The following is an 18319-nucleotide window of genomic DNA, read 5'->3' on the forward strand; positions in this document are numbered from 1 at the left end:
AGGCAGACAGGCACAGCCTGAGCAGTGCAGCTCTTCCTGGGCAGGAGTGTAGAAGTTCCTGGCAGGATTGTAGAAGCTGTGACAGAGCTGCTGATGTCCTCTGAGTCCCCAGGAAAGCTGCAGCCCCAGCACTGTGGTCCCTCAGGGCCTTGAGTGCAAACCTACAGGGTGCCTTGCATTAAGAATGAAGCTGCCAACCTGGATTGCCTTGCCTGTGCTGAGCTTACCAGCTAAGCTAAATTGATAACATTTAACATTTTTCAGTATTTTAGAAAAGTGCTATTTATTTCAGGATTTTTCAGCATTTTAGAAAGTGAAAAGTTTACTTGTGATGGCTGGTTTTCAGTTATGGTATTGGAGTGCTGAGATGTTTTGGGCTGGAGAACATTTTGGTGGAATTGCTTAAGATGTAGAAACCCACCACTGTTCCTAGCAAAGCAGGAGCTGAATGCTTGGATCTGTTCCTGCTCAGAGGAACATGTTGCTGCTGACATCAGTCACTGGGCAACAGTATGGCACAGCTCTATCATGCAATGTTTTTCAAAGCATTCATATTTGAAAAGACAGTCTTCCTGTAAAATGCAACATCTTTTCTGTCTGTGGCAGATGGATGTCATGGCTATAGCTGAGTTCTCCCAAACTATTGTGCTCTGCCTGTAAATGCAGTTCAATCCATTATTTTTCCCCATCAGACTGAGCCATCAGCCTCTGCAGCCCAGGTTGCTGTGCTCAGGGCAGCTGCTGGCACCAGGCACACTGAGACAGAAACTGCAGCACCTGAGGCTCCTCCAGGTGAGCCCTTGGCTGTGCCAGGGTGGGGATGTGGCAGTGTGGGGTGTGTGAGCACCTGTGTGTCACCTGTGAGTGTGTCACACACTCGCTTGCAGTGTCTGTGAGTCTGAAACCCCAGAGCTCTCTGTTCTCTGCCTCCAAAGCTCTCAGAGATCCCCAGAGCTCCTGTGGTGGCAGTGGCTGAGCCTCCAGGTGAGCTCTGTGAGCGCTGGTGACCCCTGTGCCCCACCAGTGCCTTCCGTGCAGATCTCATCCTAGCTTTCACATGAGAGGCTGGAAGAGCTCCCATGTCCTTCCTGCAGTTTCAGCAGCCCTTTGGATGGCATTGCCCTGCTGGAGTTATTCCTGTTATCTGTCAGCTGCCAGAGGGGCTTGGCAGGTATTTCTCATCCTGGAGAGTCCTTGGCTGCCGTGAGGCACTGCAGCATCAGCTGAGTGCAAAACCACAGGCAAACTATCAACCAACATCACCACAAACAAATTGTCATTATTCAAACCTGTGCAAACAGATCATAATTTTGCTCGTGTTAAGAGCTGAAAAAGCAGAACAAATTTATTATTATTTTTTGTTATTTAGGAATTGGTCTATACAATTTTTTCTTAATGCGTTCATTTTGCAAGAGGAACTTGAAGATCACTTAAAATACTTTGGTTATATTTTTTTCCTGTTTTGTACTAACTCAATTTGCTTCTTAAACCTACCTGGCTGCTCAATTGAGGAATCACAATTCTAAATCAAGATTCAAATTGATGTGATTTTTTTCTATTGAGAAATCTTTAAAAAATGTTTTTGTGACAATAAGAAAGCAATGCCAGGCTGGGGTGGTTCTACACCCAGTCTGTATGCATTGGCTTAAAAATGCTGAGCAGAGCTTCCTCTCTTGTTCCCAGCTGAGCTGTTCTGGCTCATCCCACAGCTCTGCAGAAGACACTGTGGCAACCAGAGCTGTGCTATTAAAAATGCTTCATTACTTGTTACATCATTGAATATTTATTTTAAAAACATACTAAATATTAAAACACATTAAGAAGGTAATCTGCATCCCAATAAACCTGCTCTTCAGTTCCCAGGTGTCCTTGCCCTTTCTAATCCATGCTTGTGACAGTCATACAAGGTGGGCAGTATTGAACTGATGAAAAACTGTCTGTACAAGAGCTCTCTGGGCACATTTCCAGAAAGTCATAATTTTTGATAGTCAGTGTTTGCTGTTACTTTGCAGAGCATAAGTGCCTTAATTTTGCTTTCATTTAAATCCCCTGAACATGGAGAGAACCAATGCTAGCAAATAATGCTAGAGCTAATTTTCTTTTTCCTCTCTCATTTCCCAGTCACTGCAGACAATGCTGTGGATGTGTTCAGGCACTCAAGTGCTCGTGGCTGCCTTTGATTAAAGTCATGGCAAGGATGACCTCAGTCCAGCTGCAGCCTGTGTTCAGCACCATTCCTGCTGCCTTTCTGACTTCAGATGACGTGGACATATGTTAGTGCAGTGTCAGTGCCAAGGGGGTTCCTCGCTGTGCACTTGTAGGCGCCGGAATTGGAGGGTTGTGGATTCTGCAGGAGCAGAGTCCCTGTGGGATGAAGCAGCTCACCCCCAGATCCCCAGCCCTGGTGAGCTGTAGAGAGTATGGAGTGGTCAGGCAATTCCCAGGTAATTTCAGGTTTTGGTATCCCCAGCACAACGCAGTGGAGCTGAACTGCTGCCCCTGGCATGGTGTGGATGGCTGGCGGGGCTCTGCCCACGATCCGTGGGGCGAAGGCTGTGACCAGCACGGGCACGGTGAGGGAGGAGTGGCCAGCATCGTTGTGGGCTCTGCACACATAATTCCCTGCATCCTGGGCCGAGGCTGCCCGAATGACCAAGGTGCCATTCTCCAGCAGCAGGTATCTCCCGCTGACCTGCGGCCGGTCCAGCACGTGACCTCCCGGCAGCGTCCACTCCATCCTGGGCTTGGGGCTGCCCTCGGCCTGGCAGTGAAGCGACAAAGGCTCCCCACTGACAGCCTTCACCAGCCCTGCAGGGTGGGTGAGGATGTTGGGCTTCTGGGCAACCTCCAGGACCATCAGCTTTTCGATATAGCCAACCTGGTTCCGGGCAGCACAGCGGTACCGCCCGGCTTGCTGTCTCTCGGGGTTATGGATGGTAAGGGTTCCATTGCTTCCTGTGACAAACTGGGATGTCCTGATGCTGGTGGAAAACCATGTGCCATTGGGCAGCATCCAGCTTATATCTGGGGAAGGGTTTCCATCCACAGAACAGTTCAGTGTGATAGTTTTCCCAGGTTTTGCTATTATTTTTTCATTGAATGGGTTTTTGAACATTGGTCGCCGCAGCATTTCTGTGACTTCCAGCTGCACCACCAGCATAGTCTCTCCCCCCTCATTCCGTGCCACACAGATAAAATCTGCTGTGTCCGAGGGCCTGATGTTACGAATCTCAAGTGTCCCGTTTTTGTGCACAGAAATCCTGCTCCCATAATATGGGGCTGTTAGGAAAATGTTGTCAGGCATGATCCACATAATCTGAGGGGGAGGCACCCCTTCTGCCTGGCAGTCGATGTGTTTTTTTGAGTGCCTCACTGCCGTCACCTTCATGATTGTTTTGTTCCTGTGTAAACCATTTATGATGGGGCGTTTAGCAGCCACATCCAGCTTGTAGAGTTTGGTGTCATCCCCGCCAGGGTTCCGAGCCACACACATGTACTCTCCAGCGTCCAGCAGCTTGGCGTGGCTGATGGACAGAGAGCCGTTGGCATGCAGGGAGTGCCTGTCTGTGGATGAGGAGATCATCTCACTGGAAGGCAGCAACCAGAATATCTGTGGCTTGGGTTCTCCAGCAGCTTCACAGTCCAGCAGTGCTGTGTCTCCAGCTGTCACTGTAATGTGTGTCTTGTATTTGTGCTTTATCCGAGGGGCTGCCATGATGACCATGACTTGGATCTTCATCTCATCCCTCCCCAGAGTGTTTTGGGCATAGCATGTGTAATCTCCTCCTTCTGTCACCCCAGCTTTGTTGAGGTACAGAGTGCCATTGTCAAAGAGGATGTACCTGCGAGTCCTGTGCCCGCTGTCGTCCGCCAGCATCGCGTTGTTCACCACCGTCCCGTCTGGCAGACCCCAGGATATTTCCGGTGTGGGTGACCCCGAGGCCTTGCAGTCCACTCTGAAATCCTTCCCATAGGGCACCAGTTTCTTGAACTGCTGTTTGTGGTCAATTTTGGCTGGTTTCATTGTGATGCTGACTTTCATCAGCATCAGATCATCCCCAATTCTGTTTCTTGCGACACACAGATAGTCACCTGCATCCTTTTCTGTAACTGCTCCAATAGCCAAGGATCCATTGGGGTAGACATGGATCCGACTTCCCATTCTATTGTGGGGAGAGAGAGAGGAAAATAATTATGGAAACAAGTGCTGGGGGTGAATATTGAGCACCGGAAGGGACTGAGTGTGTTAACAGTGTGATAGGACACAGAAGTTCTTTTCAAAGGCACTGTGCCCATCCACCTGCCTGCCCAATGGGTCCTACCCTGCTGTCATTGTCAGTTTTGGTGTTATGTGGATGTGAGTGATGCTGACTGCTGGGAACACCCTGAGCTGGGATGTCTCTCCCAAGGCAAAGAGAAGTGTTACTGTGGGGGGACGAGGGGAGACCCCCAAAGGTAGACTTGGCAGAGACTAAAGAAACCTCTCCCCCTTGAGCCCTACTTCACAAATCTGTTATGAGTAACTTCTCCTCCTCTAAACTGACAGCAGTCAGCCAGTGCATGTTGACAGTAGTTCCCTTAATTAAAATATGACTGCTATCTGTTTTGAGGAGACCTCACCCACTTATGGTAATTGACGTGATCTGTTATTAGATGTGTAAAAATAAGCTGTTAGCACAGATGTTTCATCACTGTTAAATGCTTACAAATTAGTTTAGTTCACAGTGGTTTAGTGCTGTAATAGACTCTTGTGTGAGCACCGGAGGAGGCAGTGTTTGAAGTTCCAAAGTGGTGAAGAAAAGAAGGCTCCTACCTGTGCCACTGGTCCACAACAGCCTTGGAGGGCAGCCTCCAGATGATCCTGGGCTTGGGCTCCCCAGTTGCTGTGCAATTCAGAAGCAGCTTCTCCCCAAAATTCAGCTGAGTCAGTTCTTGAGAGGCAATGGCAATTTTTGGCAGCATCTCTCTGTGTTCCACTGCCAGGCTGACCACCCTCCTGTCGGAGCCCGTGGAGCTCGTGGCGATGCACTCGTAGCTGCCGCTGTCGGCAGGGACAACGCTGCCCAGGAGGAAGGTGCCATTGGAGAGCAGGAACAGCCTGCTGTGCACCAACTGCAGAGGTTTCACCACTGTGCCGTCAGGGAGCACCCAGTGCACGGTGGGCTGAGGGTTCCCCTGCACTGTGCAAGGGAATTCCAGGCTTTCCCCCATCATTGCTGCCACCCTTTGTCTCTTCTCCTCCAGGATGACAGGAGGGGCTGCAACGACCTGCAGCTTCACAGCCAGCGTGTCGCTGCCCGCAGGGTTGTTGGCCAGGCACGTGTAGAGACCCCTGTCATACACAGTGACTGCCCAGATAACCAACGTGCCGTCTGCTTCCACGTGGGCTTTGGCATTTCCCACGGAGGAGTGGGAAAGGTGGGTTTTGTTTGCCAGAACCCAGGAGATGGTGGGAGGGGGGCTGCCCTCCGCTCTGCACGGCACTGCCACGGTGCTGCCCGAGTGGGCAGTGAGCAGGCGATGCCTGCTGCCGGCGATGCGGGGAGGGTAGGCGACCACCGACAGGGTGACCAGCAGCCGAGCCGCGCCGAGCGCGTTGACCGCCGTGCACAGGTACTGCCCGCTGTCCTGCAGCCCCGCCCGGGGGATGGACAGTGTCCCGTTGGCCAGCACCACCCACCTGCTGGCACCGCGGCGTCCCGGAGCGTCAGACCCTGCGGAACAAGGGATGGCAGCACAGCCTGTCAGAACCTGCCTCTTGTCTAGCTTTCCTCAGTCCCAAATACCCATCCCGGTCTGCTTTGCCCAAATAACCAACACAACAGTGATAAACTGAGAGAAATCAGAGTATTTTGCATATAGAGTGGCAAAGTTTTAAAGTAAGAATGAAGCCTAATCTCCAGCAGAGACAAAGTTTGGATGAAGCAGATGGGGCTTTGTAATCCAAACCTGGCACAGCTGTAACTGGATCTGAGTGTTTTTTACCATATTTTTCTTTTCACTTGTCCCACTGTTCTGGAATAGCAGGTAATGTAAAATAAATATTGAATTCTTCCCACAACAAGCAAGGAATTATAGTTAAACATAGGGTTTTTAAAAAATAATTTCCATTAAGAGCTGTTCCAGAATTATAACTAAAATGCTCCAGCAAGTCTCTGTTGCTATTTCCAAGTTCACCTTTCATTAGTATTTCACAGTACTGTGAAACAAAGCAATGTGTGAGTTTGGCACACAGAAGAGATGCCAAATTACAGGACTAATAGAAGGTAAACTCTAGAGAGGTTTATCAAGCTCACCTGATGGTATCTTGGTCCACTGTATTATTGGAAGAGGATTCCCAGTAGCTTCACAAGGAATAAAAGCATCAGAATTGGCCAGCAGAGTGAAAGCAGCCAATTGCCCTCCGACTATTCTGGGCTTTGAAAAATGGTTTCTGCTTGCAGAACCTAAGGTGATGGGCTTGGGGGTGGTGGTGGTTTCTTGATCTTGTCTCCTTTCAGACCAGCCACCGACAGAGCTGTCCTTGTCCCCTGGCCATGGCAGTGCAATCGGTGGTGACTGCAGTGTGGTCAGTGTCCTGGCGGTCAGCGTGTTGCCCCTCTCCCTGCCTTTGGTGGGTGGCTTGGGCTGCAGTTTGCCGTGTCCCCTGGGAGGCAGGGAGGCTGTCACGGCAGGGGCAGGGGGCATGGCTGCAGTCGGGGCTGGCAGGGGAGAGGGATGCTGAGTGCTGGGAGCAGTGACTGCAGCAGGAGCACTCGGCGTGGTTCCTGCTGGGAATGTGGGCTGTGCTGTCTGGTTTGCCTGGACAGCTCCCTGCCCCATTTTCAGGTAGGATTTTTCTCCTGCTGTGGTTGTGGCTCTGATATGCTGCGCAGGTACTGACCCTGATGTGGCACTGACTGTGGCAGGTTGGGCACTCGTGGTGCCAGGAGGCTTGTCCAGCCGTGGTGAGGCTTGGAGACCCATGGAGGGGGTCTGGGCAGGACTGGTGGGTGCTGATGTGGCCAGCTGGGTATTCCTCTGTGTGACTGGTGTGGTTTGGAGTGCCGTGGTGGGGCTCTGAGCAGCTGCTCTGCCGGGCAGTGACATTGCTGTCTGGGTTTTCCTTTGGGTGACTGAGCTCACTGACATCTGTGTGGCTGCTGTGGTGCTGTGCTGAGGCACCTCGAGGGTGGCAGGGATCCGCAGTGCTGGAGCTTTGGTCACAGAGACTGCCTTGGTGCTCCTGTGGAGAGGTTTGGCTGTAAGGCTTGGAGGCACAGCTGCTGAGGTGCCTGCTGTCACCATGGGGGTGGCTGTGCTCACTGCAGGGCTGGCTGTGCTCGCTGCAGGGCTGGCTGTGCTCGCTGTCACACGCTGTGGGGCAGATGTTTTAGGAGGCCTCTTCCTCCTCTGACCTCTCCTTCCTCCCGCTCTGAATATTTTGGTTTTGGTGACTCTGGTGTCAGTTTGAGGAGTAATAACAGGTGTAACTGTTGGCTTCAAACCCATTACAGCCAATCCACTGGTTGCAGTAGTGGCAGTGCCCTTTGCAGTGACAGACATGACTGTGGTAGCAGCTTTTTGCCTGACGCTGTGTTTGTTTTCCTCCTCCCTGAGGCTGTGTTTTGATGGGTGCCCATGGGGTGCCCCAATGTCCTGATGGGTGTCCACGGGGTGCTCCAATGGCATATTCATGGTGGAGGGGGAAGAGTGGGGTGCTTCTGCGCTAAATGGATTGATGGAACTGCTTAAGATATTTAAGGCTGATACATTTGATACATAGTTCATGTTCAATCGAACTCCTGCAGCCACAGCTGTACTTCCTCTGGCAGACCCTGGCCTCCCAAAATTGTGTCGGTGCTCTCTTATACCTGGGATACGTCCTGGTCTAACAATTCGTCTCCGACCAGAAATTTTCCTTCGTCTCCCATAGTGCTGCTGGAGCTGGGGTGGATGAGTTGGAATGTCCTGGATAACCTGAATTTGCTGATGAATAGCAACAGTTGAGGCCAATGGTGGCTTAGGGGTTCCTCCTTTCTGAACAGTATGAAAAGAAGTGGGGCCAAATTCAAGGCTTGGTGCACTGGCTGTCACCACAGGGACCTGGTGGCCTGTTTTGGTGGAAACCGCATCAATAGATTCAGTAAAAATATGTAACTTGTCTGCTGTGTTTTGGGGAGTTACAGCCTTGCTGGCACCTGTAGCTTGTGTTGTGGATGTCATTAGATGCTGGTTATTACTTTCCCCAGAATTTATTGACCTTGGCCCATCAGGGACGAGTGTGGATGTTCCACTTGCTCCACTTGATACAGTTACTTGTTTTACATCATTTGCTGATATTTGACTCAAATCAGATCTTTCGCATGAATCTGTAGGGTTTGGATATGTTTGTGGCTTTCTGCTGCCAGATGCCACAGAGTGAGGAGGAGAGGGTGGGGGTGTTATTGCTTCTGTGAGCAGGAGGGAGGTTTTCCTGTCAGGAGTGTGATTTGCAGCCTCCTCGGGCCCTGCAGAGATCCTGAGTTCTGTTGCTCTCCCCAGAGCAAATACTGGGGATCTCTCTGTTGTTGCTACCATGAATTCCTCTTCTGGAGATATGAGATCACCAGATGTCTCTTCCTCATCCTCAGGTACCTCTGAGAGCTTCTGGACTTGAATGGGTGGTTCTGTTATAGAATCTCCTTTTTTGTCTGTCACTGTCAAGTTCCTCTTTGTCTTCTCCAACAAGGCAGCCCAGCGCTGTGGATCAGCTCTCCTGCCTGAGGAAACAAACTGTCTCCTGTGTCCCCTGAACTGCCGGCCTGTCCTGTCCCTGTAAGGCCAGTGAAGCATTTTCCTGTGGCTGCTCCTCTGTGTGCCCTGGCTGCTCAGTGCTGAGGCAGCTGATTCCCCACGAGCTGTCAGGGTGGCTGCAGTGGCTGAGGGATGTCTTTCTGCTGCAGCAGAGCCCAGCAGGGCATTGCCAGAGCCCTCTTCCCACTCTTCCACAGCCCCGTGCTTTTTCTTCAGGGCACTTCCATCCTGTCTCATTAGCACTTGGAAAACCAAAAGATCAGCACCGTACTGGTTTGCTGCAACACACTGGAAGTAGCCCATGTCTTGCTCCGTCACCCCTTGTATTCTCAAGGTGCCATTGGCAAAAATGTGTTTGTTTCCTGCAGACTGATGAAGAATTGTGTGCTCAGGTAACACCCAGGTGATGGCAGCGTCCGGAGCAGCCGTGGATGTGCAGGGCAGGTGCAGTGTGCTGCCCAGAGCAGTGGGCAGCTGGGCTCCATTGACACTGCTGTGGTCCACATGAGGATCCACCACTGTGATTCGGAACGTGAGCATGTCAGCATCCCTGTGGTTGGTGCTGATGCAGTGGTAGAGCCCTGTGTCAAACGTGTCAGCCGTGCGCAGGGTCAGCGTCCCACTCCTGAGCACGATGATCCTGCCATCCTCGCTGATGTGAGGAGCTGGCACTCTGCTGCCATCAGCCAATAGCCACTCGATGGCAGGAGCTGGCTGCCCTGCCGCCTGGCACCTCAGCTCCACAGTGCCCCCAGCCAGCACAGTGTGCTCCGTTTGGGTGCTGTTGTCCCTGGAAATGATGGCCCAGTCATTTCTCGTGGGGCTTTTGTCCTCACTGGGCACACTGAGCTGGGCGTCGGTGGAGTAGCGGATGTGCAGCGAGCTGAGCGTGGTGGCTGTCCTGTCCAGCTGCAGGGACACTTTGCTCTGCATCAGCCAGGCTGGCTCAGCTCGCAGGTCAGCCTCAATGCTGGTGAAAAGTTCATCTTTCTCAGCGTGGATCTGCTTGTATTTGTAGCTAAAAGGCACATCAGTTGTCTGCGCAGTTTGCTCCAATTTCAAGGGAGAATTGCTGTACAGAGCCAGGATGCTCCACAGCTGCTGGATGTGTCCATAATCGATGTCACACACCAGGAATGCTAAGAATGAGGTTTTGAGCACTGTGCTGCTGCCATCTTGGTCAAATGAGATGGGAGACATTTCTTTAGGTTTCTGGACACTGCAAACCAAGTTGCCTTGATTTCCTGCTTGGTCAGTCATATTCAAAACCACGGATCCTATTGGATCTATGAAGTCCTTGGGAGACACGAAACTGAAATCCCCATCATCTGGTACTGTGAGGTTTCTGGATTTCAGGGAGTCCTGTATGACTGGCTTAGTGCAGGTGAAAGATGCAGAAGGAAGATCCACTAAACTTTTCCCATTGTGATTTTTGGGACTAGCACAGACTGGGCATTGCTGGACTCCAGAATTTCTCTCTTTTCTGCACTTTATAACATCTAAAGGGAAGAAAACTTCAGTAAGCTTCTGTGCTGCAAGTTTTAGTATTAAAAATGACATATAGCTACTAACAAGTGGTTACTTTGAAAAAAAAGTAAAAACAAATCTTGAAGTAACATGTGAACAGCAGCAGCAGAGAAAGTCCTCAATTCTCTTGAGTTCCTTATTTTCTTTTTAAAAATCAGGTGCAATGTGGCCCTTGCTTTTGCCAATTCCATAAAAGTTAGCTTATTCCCTGTGGATTCTCCTGGTGCACAGAAGCTTTGGACTGGCCAAGGAAAATTCTCCATTAAGGAAAGCTGCACCTGGGAATGTGTTAAGGCCACTAGATTAATCTGGGAGACTGAGTGGTATTAATCTCTTTATCCTGATTACACACACGTACAAAAATCCTAGCTTCCAGTCTTTTCTGGGAGAATAAATAGATGAATAAAGGACAATTACCTATATCAGGAAGAATGAGATGCTGCAACAGGGTAAAAGAGCATAAACAAAGCCTTTGTCTCACCTGGTCTCTCCTGTGCCCACTCTGCAAAGCCCTGCAGGCTGCAATCACAGGACCATGGGTTTCCATGGAGGTAAATGCTCTCAAGCTCTGACATGTAGGAAAACATTTCTTGTGGAAGTGAAGTCAGCATATTGTCAGACAGAGAGATGTGCTTCAGGAAGGATATTTTGAATATCTGACTATAGTGCAGGGTGACAAAAGTGTCTGGATGCAGCTGCTGAAGTAAATTTCCATCCAGGTGCACCAACCTCAAGGAAGTGAGTCCATAGAAAACATTGGGATTCACAAATTCGATTTGATTGTGGTCCATATGCAGCCTTGCCAAGCTGTTCAGGCCATAAAATACATCCTGCTGAAGCACTCTGACCTTGTTGTAACTCATTTTTAAGACCTGTTCATGTAAAAGTAACAAATGAATAATATTAAGACATACTAAAGTTAATGCTGCTGAGGGTTGCTCTGTGCAGTGAAAGTCCTTCACCAGACCAGGAATGCCAAGGAACTGAAATTTCTTTAAAGCATTCAGGTGTTTATATGCAGTGTGTTCAGTTTCTGTGGCCTTTAGTTAACAAATGCTAGAAAGGGACAGGATTGTACTGAAGGAAAAGGGAAATCTCAGTGGAAAACAATCCTCAAAAAAACCCGAATTAATAAATTAACAATGACAAGTTTCCTTTCTCAGACACAATACTTGGAGCCCTGCAGTTTTTTTCCCCTGTATGAAAGAGAATGACTGCAGTTGCCTGCTAAGGTACAGCTGACAGGTATCTACCTGTGTTTATCATGCTCTTTGCACTGTACCTGCATGCTCAACTGGGAAGGAAAGACATTTCCCATTAGGATACTGGACCTTAAAGCCCCTTGAGTTTCACATGGATATGGTAAGAAACAGGAAACTGAAATGCTGCAGAAGGCTGCTCTGTGGTTGTTTAGTGGTTACACTGAAAGTTGTTTTAAGCCAGAAGAAGAAGTAACATTGGGTCATTTAGTTCTTACCTGTAGTGAATGTAAATCACTGAACACCTTCTCAGGGATGGTATTGATCTCATTGCTGTGCAGCATCAGTAACTCCAGTTTCTTCAGGCCAGCAAAGTCCGTGGGACTCAGTTTTCTCAAGCTGTTGTAGCTGTAAGGGATGGGTTTGGTTACTCCCACTTCACACCTTTTAAACCCAACCAATCCGAAACAAAGGAACCACTCTTTGGGAACGGCTACAGGTGAGCAGCTCCTCCCCTTGCCAGGATGGCACTTTAAGTCATTCCTTCATGCTAGCACAAAAGGTGGTCACTTTTCCAGGACAGTGTTCTGATGCCCAAGTTCCCAGTGGATGGGGAGAGTAACTGCAGGCATGAAACACATCTGTCTGCATTCACTTTGCTGCCACTTCAATGAAAAATTCCTTGTATAGTTCGTGCAGCCACATCGGGATGATTCAAAGGCTGTGTGTATCAAAAGGGATACACAGATCAGAGAAATATTGCTGATGGGTTTCATCATTTGATTTAAGAGAGAGGACTCTTGTGGGAAACTTCATGAAGTGGCAGGACAAGTGTGGGTATGATTTATTCTCTGCTCCTTGAACCTCAGAGAACAGAACCACCATGGAGGCTGACGTGGCCAGACAAGTGAAATTTGCCATGAACTCAGCAGATGAAAGCACAGACCCTAACACTGTGGAACATTCCAAGTGACAGAATTACAGAATAGTCTGAAACAGAAGGGACCCAGAAGGATCATCGAGTCCAGCCTGTAAGTGAATGGTCCATATGGCCACGAAAGCTGAGACCTTGGTGTACCTTAGAGTTAAGTCACGGCAAAGTCTCTGCAGATTTTAATACACATACTCCTTTTCCAGCCCCCTTTCTAAGCTCTGAACTAACATTTCTCGGAGAGAAATCTATTCCAGACTCCTTCCAAGTTCCATGTTACAGATGCAAAATATTCAGGTAATATAAAGGAAAGGTATGCTCAAAACTTTCTGAAGTTCTCATGTGCCCGTGCTAGATTCCCAAAATTTCCCCTTAGTGTGGGTGGTCTCAGTCCTTGCTGGCTCTGACTGCAGCCACTGCTGAGCCCTGCCGAACATAAAGCTCTACAGATTTACTTATTCCTGTGGTTAATTTTTAGCCCTAAACGTGGGAAGCTAATTATTGCTGCGCGAAGTGCTGAAAGGCAAGCTGTGGGAGCACGGAGACCCCGGAGCTCCACATACCCCAGGTTGATGCGCTGCACGCCCGGCGGGATGCGCGGCGGCACGGCGGTGAAGTAGCGGAAGGTGCAGTGCAGCTCGGCGGGACCGTGGCAGGAGCAGGGCCGGGGACAGGCGGCGATGGCCGGCAGGGTGGCCAGGCAGGCGGCCAGGAGGGTCCCCAGCCAGCGGGGCTGTGCCCTGCGCGGAGCTCCCATCCCGGGACGATGCTACGCTGCCATCCCCAGCAGCGGCGGCGGGCGGGAGTTCCTGCGGGAAGGAGAGAACACACGGGCATTTACAGCCACAGCCGAGCTGAGCCGCTCGGCTTTAAGCCGGAAGCAAAAAAGAATCTTTAACTTAAAAGACAATCCGACCCACGAAGCACTCTCGGGTTTCCCCTCAGCGGTGGATCTGTGCCGTGACTAAAGCGTTGTCATTTGACAGCTGCCCCACTGTGCCCCTGTCCGGCGCGATGTGCGGGGAGCTGCCGCTCCAGGGAAAGCTGGAATTCCGCAGGAGCTGCAGGGGTGCCCGCCGTGTATCCCAGCCCGGCCCCGGCTCCGCTGCGCGCAGCGTTCCCAGCTCCGCCGGCGGCTCATCCCCCGGAGGCGTCTCCACACGTCAGCTCCTTCCCCGCCAGGAACCATCCCAAGCAAAATACACTCATTTCGCAGCCCTCGCCCAACCCCTGGGCCCTTCCCCGGACCGGCACCGGCCACTCGCTCCCACCTGCGCGTCCCCACCTGACGGGCCGGGCGGGGAGCAGGACAAACCCGCAGCCACCAGCTCCTCCTCCCGGGGGATGCTGCCAGCCCTCCCGAGGGACTCTGCCAGCCCTCCCGAGGGACTCTGCCAGCCCTCCCGGGGGACTCTGCCAGCCCTCCCGGGGGACTCTGCCAGCCCTCCCGGGCTCCCCGCAGCCCGCACGGCACTGCTCGCTGCGGGGCGGGGAGGGGACAAGGGCCAGCCGCCTGTCCCGGGGATGCAGCCGCTCCTGCAGCCCCCAGACAAGGAGCGCTTGCCGTCCGGGGGCAGGTAGCGCTTGACCCATCCAAAAACCGCCCGGTGACACCTCCGCTTGGCTTTTGGAGGGACAAGGTTTCTCCCGCTGTAGACTGTGTCTGTCAGTGCTTCAGCTCCCTCTTCTCGGCTCAGAGGTGTCTGTAACAGCCTCAAACTCGATTGACAGGACGTTTCTGCTCAAAGTGTGTCGTTCTAGGGCAAATCTCCTTCTGGGAGGAGTTCGACTGGAGATATAATGGCAATACAAACCTTTAAATATAAGGTAAAGCCTCAAATATATATATTAAGGGTTCCATCATTGTTCAGACACATTCAGAATCAAACTGGGCTGTGGGAATTCAGGAGGGCTGTCAGGGATGGGATGTTCTGCATAAAGCAGTTAGAACTTCACTCCTGGAATTTGCTGGCTGGCATTTGTTATCATCTCAGGGATTGCCTCAGTGAAACGTGGATGGTTTTACTTTAATTCAGCATGGGAGCTTGTGCCAAGAATCACTGACCAGCCTGTGTGACTGGCAATTTGGGTCTCAGAAAAAAGAACAACACCTCAACCGAGCCCTACACTAAACACTGAGGTGGCATTTCTAGATGCTACCCTGAGAACTGGGAAAATATTGAGAGCTCAGGCTGAATTCTCTTCCCCTGAGTGATAGAGAAGGTGACAGGGCTATTGCTAGGTGCATTTTCTCCATCTTAGTTACTGTCTGAAAAGCAAAGCACCAATTGCTTTCATAAGATTTTTCTACTAGATGACTGAGGTCAAGGCTTCTGGAGTGACACCTTCCAATGCTGTGCTTTTGTGGGTGTAAACATGAGGTAAAAGACATTTTTTAATGATTTGTACCAGTTTCCATAATTTTGTGGTAGAAAAGGAACTGAACTTCTGGGAACATTTTCCAACAACACGTATCTGAAAATCTACATTAAAATAAAAACAAATATTTTAAACATACAATGGACATTGTCAATGTCTTAAGAACAGAGTTTTCATCTCAGGATATGCTGTCTGTTGTCATTAAGCTGCAGCTCTCACTTCTGAGAGGCAGAACATTAAATTACAAGAGATACAAAGTTCTCCCTCCAGAAGGCGGCTGAAAAACATGTGGAATATTTTATTATAATGTGGTTGGGATTTCCCGGGGCAGCCTGATGGAGAACACAATGGTTCTACAAAGCCGTGCTGAGCTCGCTGCTTTGCTGGCAATTCTGGCCCATGTCTGACATTAAGACATTGGTTTAGCTGGAATTCATTACTAGGGAGAATGAAGGGAGCTTTTTGTTTAGTGGAACTATATTTTGGCAAGAAAGTGTGACTGAGTGTGAGCTCAGAAGTGCTGGGAATAGGAAAGCTAAGTGAAGGAAATGCTTGTGATCTTGATCTGCACAGTAAATTGTTTGTACCAAAATGGGGCACAATTCCAGCTCGTTTTTCAGCAGTTTAGTTCCTAATGTACCTTTCTGTGGAATAACCTGGCTTTGCCCAGGCAGGAGGGAAGGCAGTGCTGCCCCAAGCTGGTCTGAGTGGTTTGTGTGCTCCTGGGGGCACAGGCAGCTCACAGTGGGCAGATGGGGGGAGATCTGTGCAGGAGTGCATAAACACCTGAGGTGACACAAGGGGACAACCTGGATGTCCCTGGCCTTGGGTCAGGGTGTGAGTGTAACCCTCGTGTTCTAGACCCCAGCATTGAGATCTTTATCTAGCAAAGCCCCTCTGGGCCCTGGCACTGAGCACCCCCCAGTCTGTGACAGACCCAACCTCACTCAGCCCTGGGAACAGCAGCCCAGGAGTCAGGCACACCCAGACTTCCTGAGCACACACTCACCCAGCCCTGCCAGAGCCTTCAGGGGGATCCTGCTTTGCTTTGCTGTCTCTTTGTTTACTTTTTAAATGAGTGTTTTCTTTTTCTCCTTCTTCAGTGTGAAAGAGTCAGCGGAAAATGACTCGAACTTCAGGGAATGTAGTAGTAAAAAGCAAGTAATGTATGGGAGGAATGGTTCTTTTTTTCTCAAGATTTTTCAGGCAGGGACTGTGTATCTCTAGTGGGCAGCCCTGTTCATTATTAATGATGATGCTGGTAGCCCTGGGACAGCAGCAGAGCCCAGCACAGGGAATCTGGATGCAGTTCATACCTATAAGGGGTTGTTGCATGAGGTTCTGTATCTTCAGGTCATCTTCAACTTCCTTCAAGGAAATTGGTGGGTCTGATGCACAAATCTGGGATCTTGAAGGAAATAGTGGATGATCCCTTTCTTTGCAGGAGTTGATAGAAATTACATTAAGGAGAAAGAACACAACTTTGGAGAACACCACCCTGATGTGTTCCATGCATCAGTGTCAGCAAAAGGGTTTCTTTAATGCAAATCTAATCTTAATTAGGTACCTGAATTATGTATCTTGGTTTTGTTTGATGATGTTTGCTTTTTCATTTGTTCCATTGCAGACGTTGTCTGGTTCCCCCCTCATCACACTGCTCCCTTGAGATACAATCCCGGCTGTTTCCCAGACCATTCCCACTCTGCCTCAGTTTACCCCTCCTCATGCTCTCTCTTCTCTCTACATTGTGCCAATTCTCCTTAAAGGCCCTTTGCAAAATGTTTTCACGTTGTTCTTTTCCTTCACAGCTTTTTGCTGGCCAAATTCCTTCAGTGCCTCGGTAGGTTGCTGGATGCCTTGAAAAGGATGACATGACCCTCCCAGTGCCTTGTTGGGAATTTTCAAAATAACACACTTAGGTACAACTCTCCTGTGGCTCAAGGCCACAGTCAGACTTTTCAGTTCCATTGTAATGAGCTGGACAAGCTCCCAGCAAAGCAGCAACTGGTTCTGGAAGCACGGTGAGCATTTGGAGCTGCCAGTGCATTTGTGCAAATATTGATTTTGGGATGGTCAGAGCTGTCTGTGTGGGCAGTGGGGTGCTGAACACAGTGCAGTGAATGCTGCACTCCAAGAAACCAAGCAGCACAGCAGAGGAGTATATGTAAGGGGATTGGGCCGTGGCAGCTTTCCTGTCCCCTTTTGTCCCCAGCAGTGCCCCACAGCCATGGAGCTCTGTGCTCCAGATTACTTCCTCTGACCTGAGAGAACCTCAGCTGGGCAGACGAGACAATCCATCTTTTCCTGGGTGGGATGGGCTGTTGTTGATGTCCACACCAGGTCTGAAGGGCCACTGACCCCCACTGGCTGCTGCTTTTGAACTCCATCCAGCCCAGATGGTTCTGTAAATCACCCGCAGCAGGAGCTCCTGCTGGGTGCATCTCATCTCAACATGCAGACAAGAACCTATTGATTTGGAAAAGGTCTGTATTTTCTTGTCTGGAAAGCTGTGACACCTTTCTCTTTCACATGGCCAATTTTTAGGGGTGGACATGAAGGGAGGGAGTATCTGTTACTCCAGTTTAGAGGAGAAGCCTGTCTAACATGTGGTGTGCCTGAGGCAGATCTGCTCTCCTCATTACTGGAGCAGATCCTCAGGCAGGGAAATTCCATGTTTGATCTGCAATGACATGCTCCATCGGTGGTTCCTGTGCTCTCAACAAGATCTTTAATCTCCTGTCAGACCACCTCGCAGGCAGAGACAGCCACCTGCAAATGCACTCCAGCAGCAGCTGAACCAAAGCACAGACACTCCTGCTAAAGCACTTCTGCAGGTGCAGGCTGGATGTTTTCAACACTCAAACATTAGCTGGAGTGGTTTTTTCATGGTTTGAACTGCAAAAGTAGTGCTGAAGCAGATTTTTGAGGTCTCTCTCTTGCTGTCTGTAGTTATATAGTGAGGATGCCTAATCATGCATGTCCTTGTTTCTTGATGGCCACTATAGACCATGGATTTACATCCACAGGCTAAGGCAAGAAATTTACAAATCTGTAGCCCCCATAACCTATAGGTACAATGCAGTGGTTAAAAGAAAATGTCCTGCAGTTCACTAACAAGAATCTGTACACTTCCCAGCCAGCTGAGCACAACCCAAAAGCTGATCTTTGCTGTAGATAATTTTTGCTTGTGATGCAATAAGAATTTGCAATCTGCTGAAGATGGCCCTGCACACCGCTCTTTGATCCAGCTGTTAAATTGTTTAAAAAACAGAAACTCCCAACAAAAACACTAACCAGCCCCCTAGCCTCACCCAAAGAATCCAACAGGTACCCCTGGGTAGAGGACATGAGGCTTGGCTGATTATTCCCAAGTGACAGGCGAGACTGTGCTTCTGAATTATGTTTTATTTCCCAGTGACAATTAAATAAACCATTTCAAAGCAGAATCCTTTAGCTCCCAGGTATCATCTGCAGCCTTTCCCCTGCCCATCTGATTGGTGCTGCCCTC

The 18319-nt window shown here is 49.9% G+C and overlaps 1 protein-coding gene and 1 long non-coding RNA gene across 5 annotated transcripts in view; one reads left to right on the plus strand and one right to left on the minus strand.

Annotated features, from left to right (window-relative positions):
• Positions 1-14952, plus strand: part of LOC146433007 (uncharacterized) — a 43696-nt gene extending 28744 nt beyond the window's left edge. For 3 of the 4 annotated variants that reach the window (XR_014853968.1, XR_014853967.1, XR_014853969.1), the window contains 3 exons: positions 693-12532; positions 12639-12729; positions 12911-14952. This is a non-coding gene — a long non-coding RNA (uncharacterized LOC146433007). The remainder of the gene's footprint in view (positions 1-692; positions 12533-12638; positions 12730-12910) is intronic. The other variant, XR_014853970.1, reaches the window with a different exon arrangement.
• IGSF10 (immunoglobulin superfamily member 10) lies at positions 1320-13189 on the minus strand. The gene is made up of 6 exons (XM_085068841.1): positions 12996-13189; positions 11780-11909; positions 10784-11174; positions 6297-10274; positions 4814-5714; positions 1320-4163 (listed from the first exon to the last, which is right to left on the minus strand). The coding sequence occupies exons 1-6, from the start codon at positions 13187-13189 to the stop codon at positions 2255-2257; spliced, it is 7503 nt and encodes a 2500-aa protein (XP_084924967.1). The 3' UTR covers positions 1320-2254.
• Positions 14953-18319: the final 3367 nt, after the last annotated feature.

The sequence above is a fragment of the Lichenostomus cassidix genome, chromosome 9 (genome assembly GCF_008360975.1).
Source record: "Lichenostomus cassidix isolate B80296 chromosome 9, HeHo_3.0, whole genome shotgun sequence".
NCBI classification, from domain to species: domain Eukaryota; kingdom Metazoa; phylum Chordata; class Aves; order Passeriformes; family Meliphagidae; genus Lichenostomus; species Lichenostomus cassidix.

Excerpts from the sequence above, each read along its gene's own strand:
- IGSF10 (XM_085068841.1), bottom strand. The coding sequence starts at position 13,189 with ATGGGAGCTCCGCGCAGGGCACAGCCCCGCTGGCTGGGGACCCTCCTG. Across the intron at positions 11,910-12,995 it reads GTGCAGCGCATCAACCTGGG|CTACAACAGCTTGAGAAAAC; the intron begins GTATGTGGAGCT and ends CATCCCTTACAG. Across the intron at positions 5,715-6,296 it reads GTGGACCAAGATACCATCAG|GGTCTGACGCTCCGGGACGC; the intron begins GTGAGCTTGATA and ends CTTGTTCCGCAG.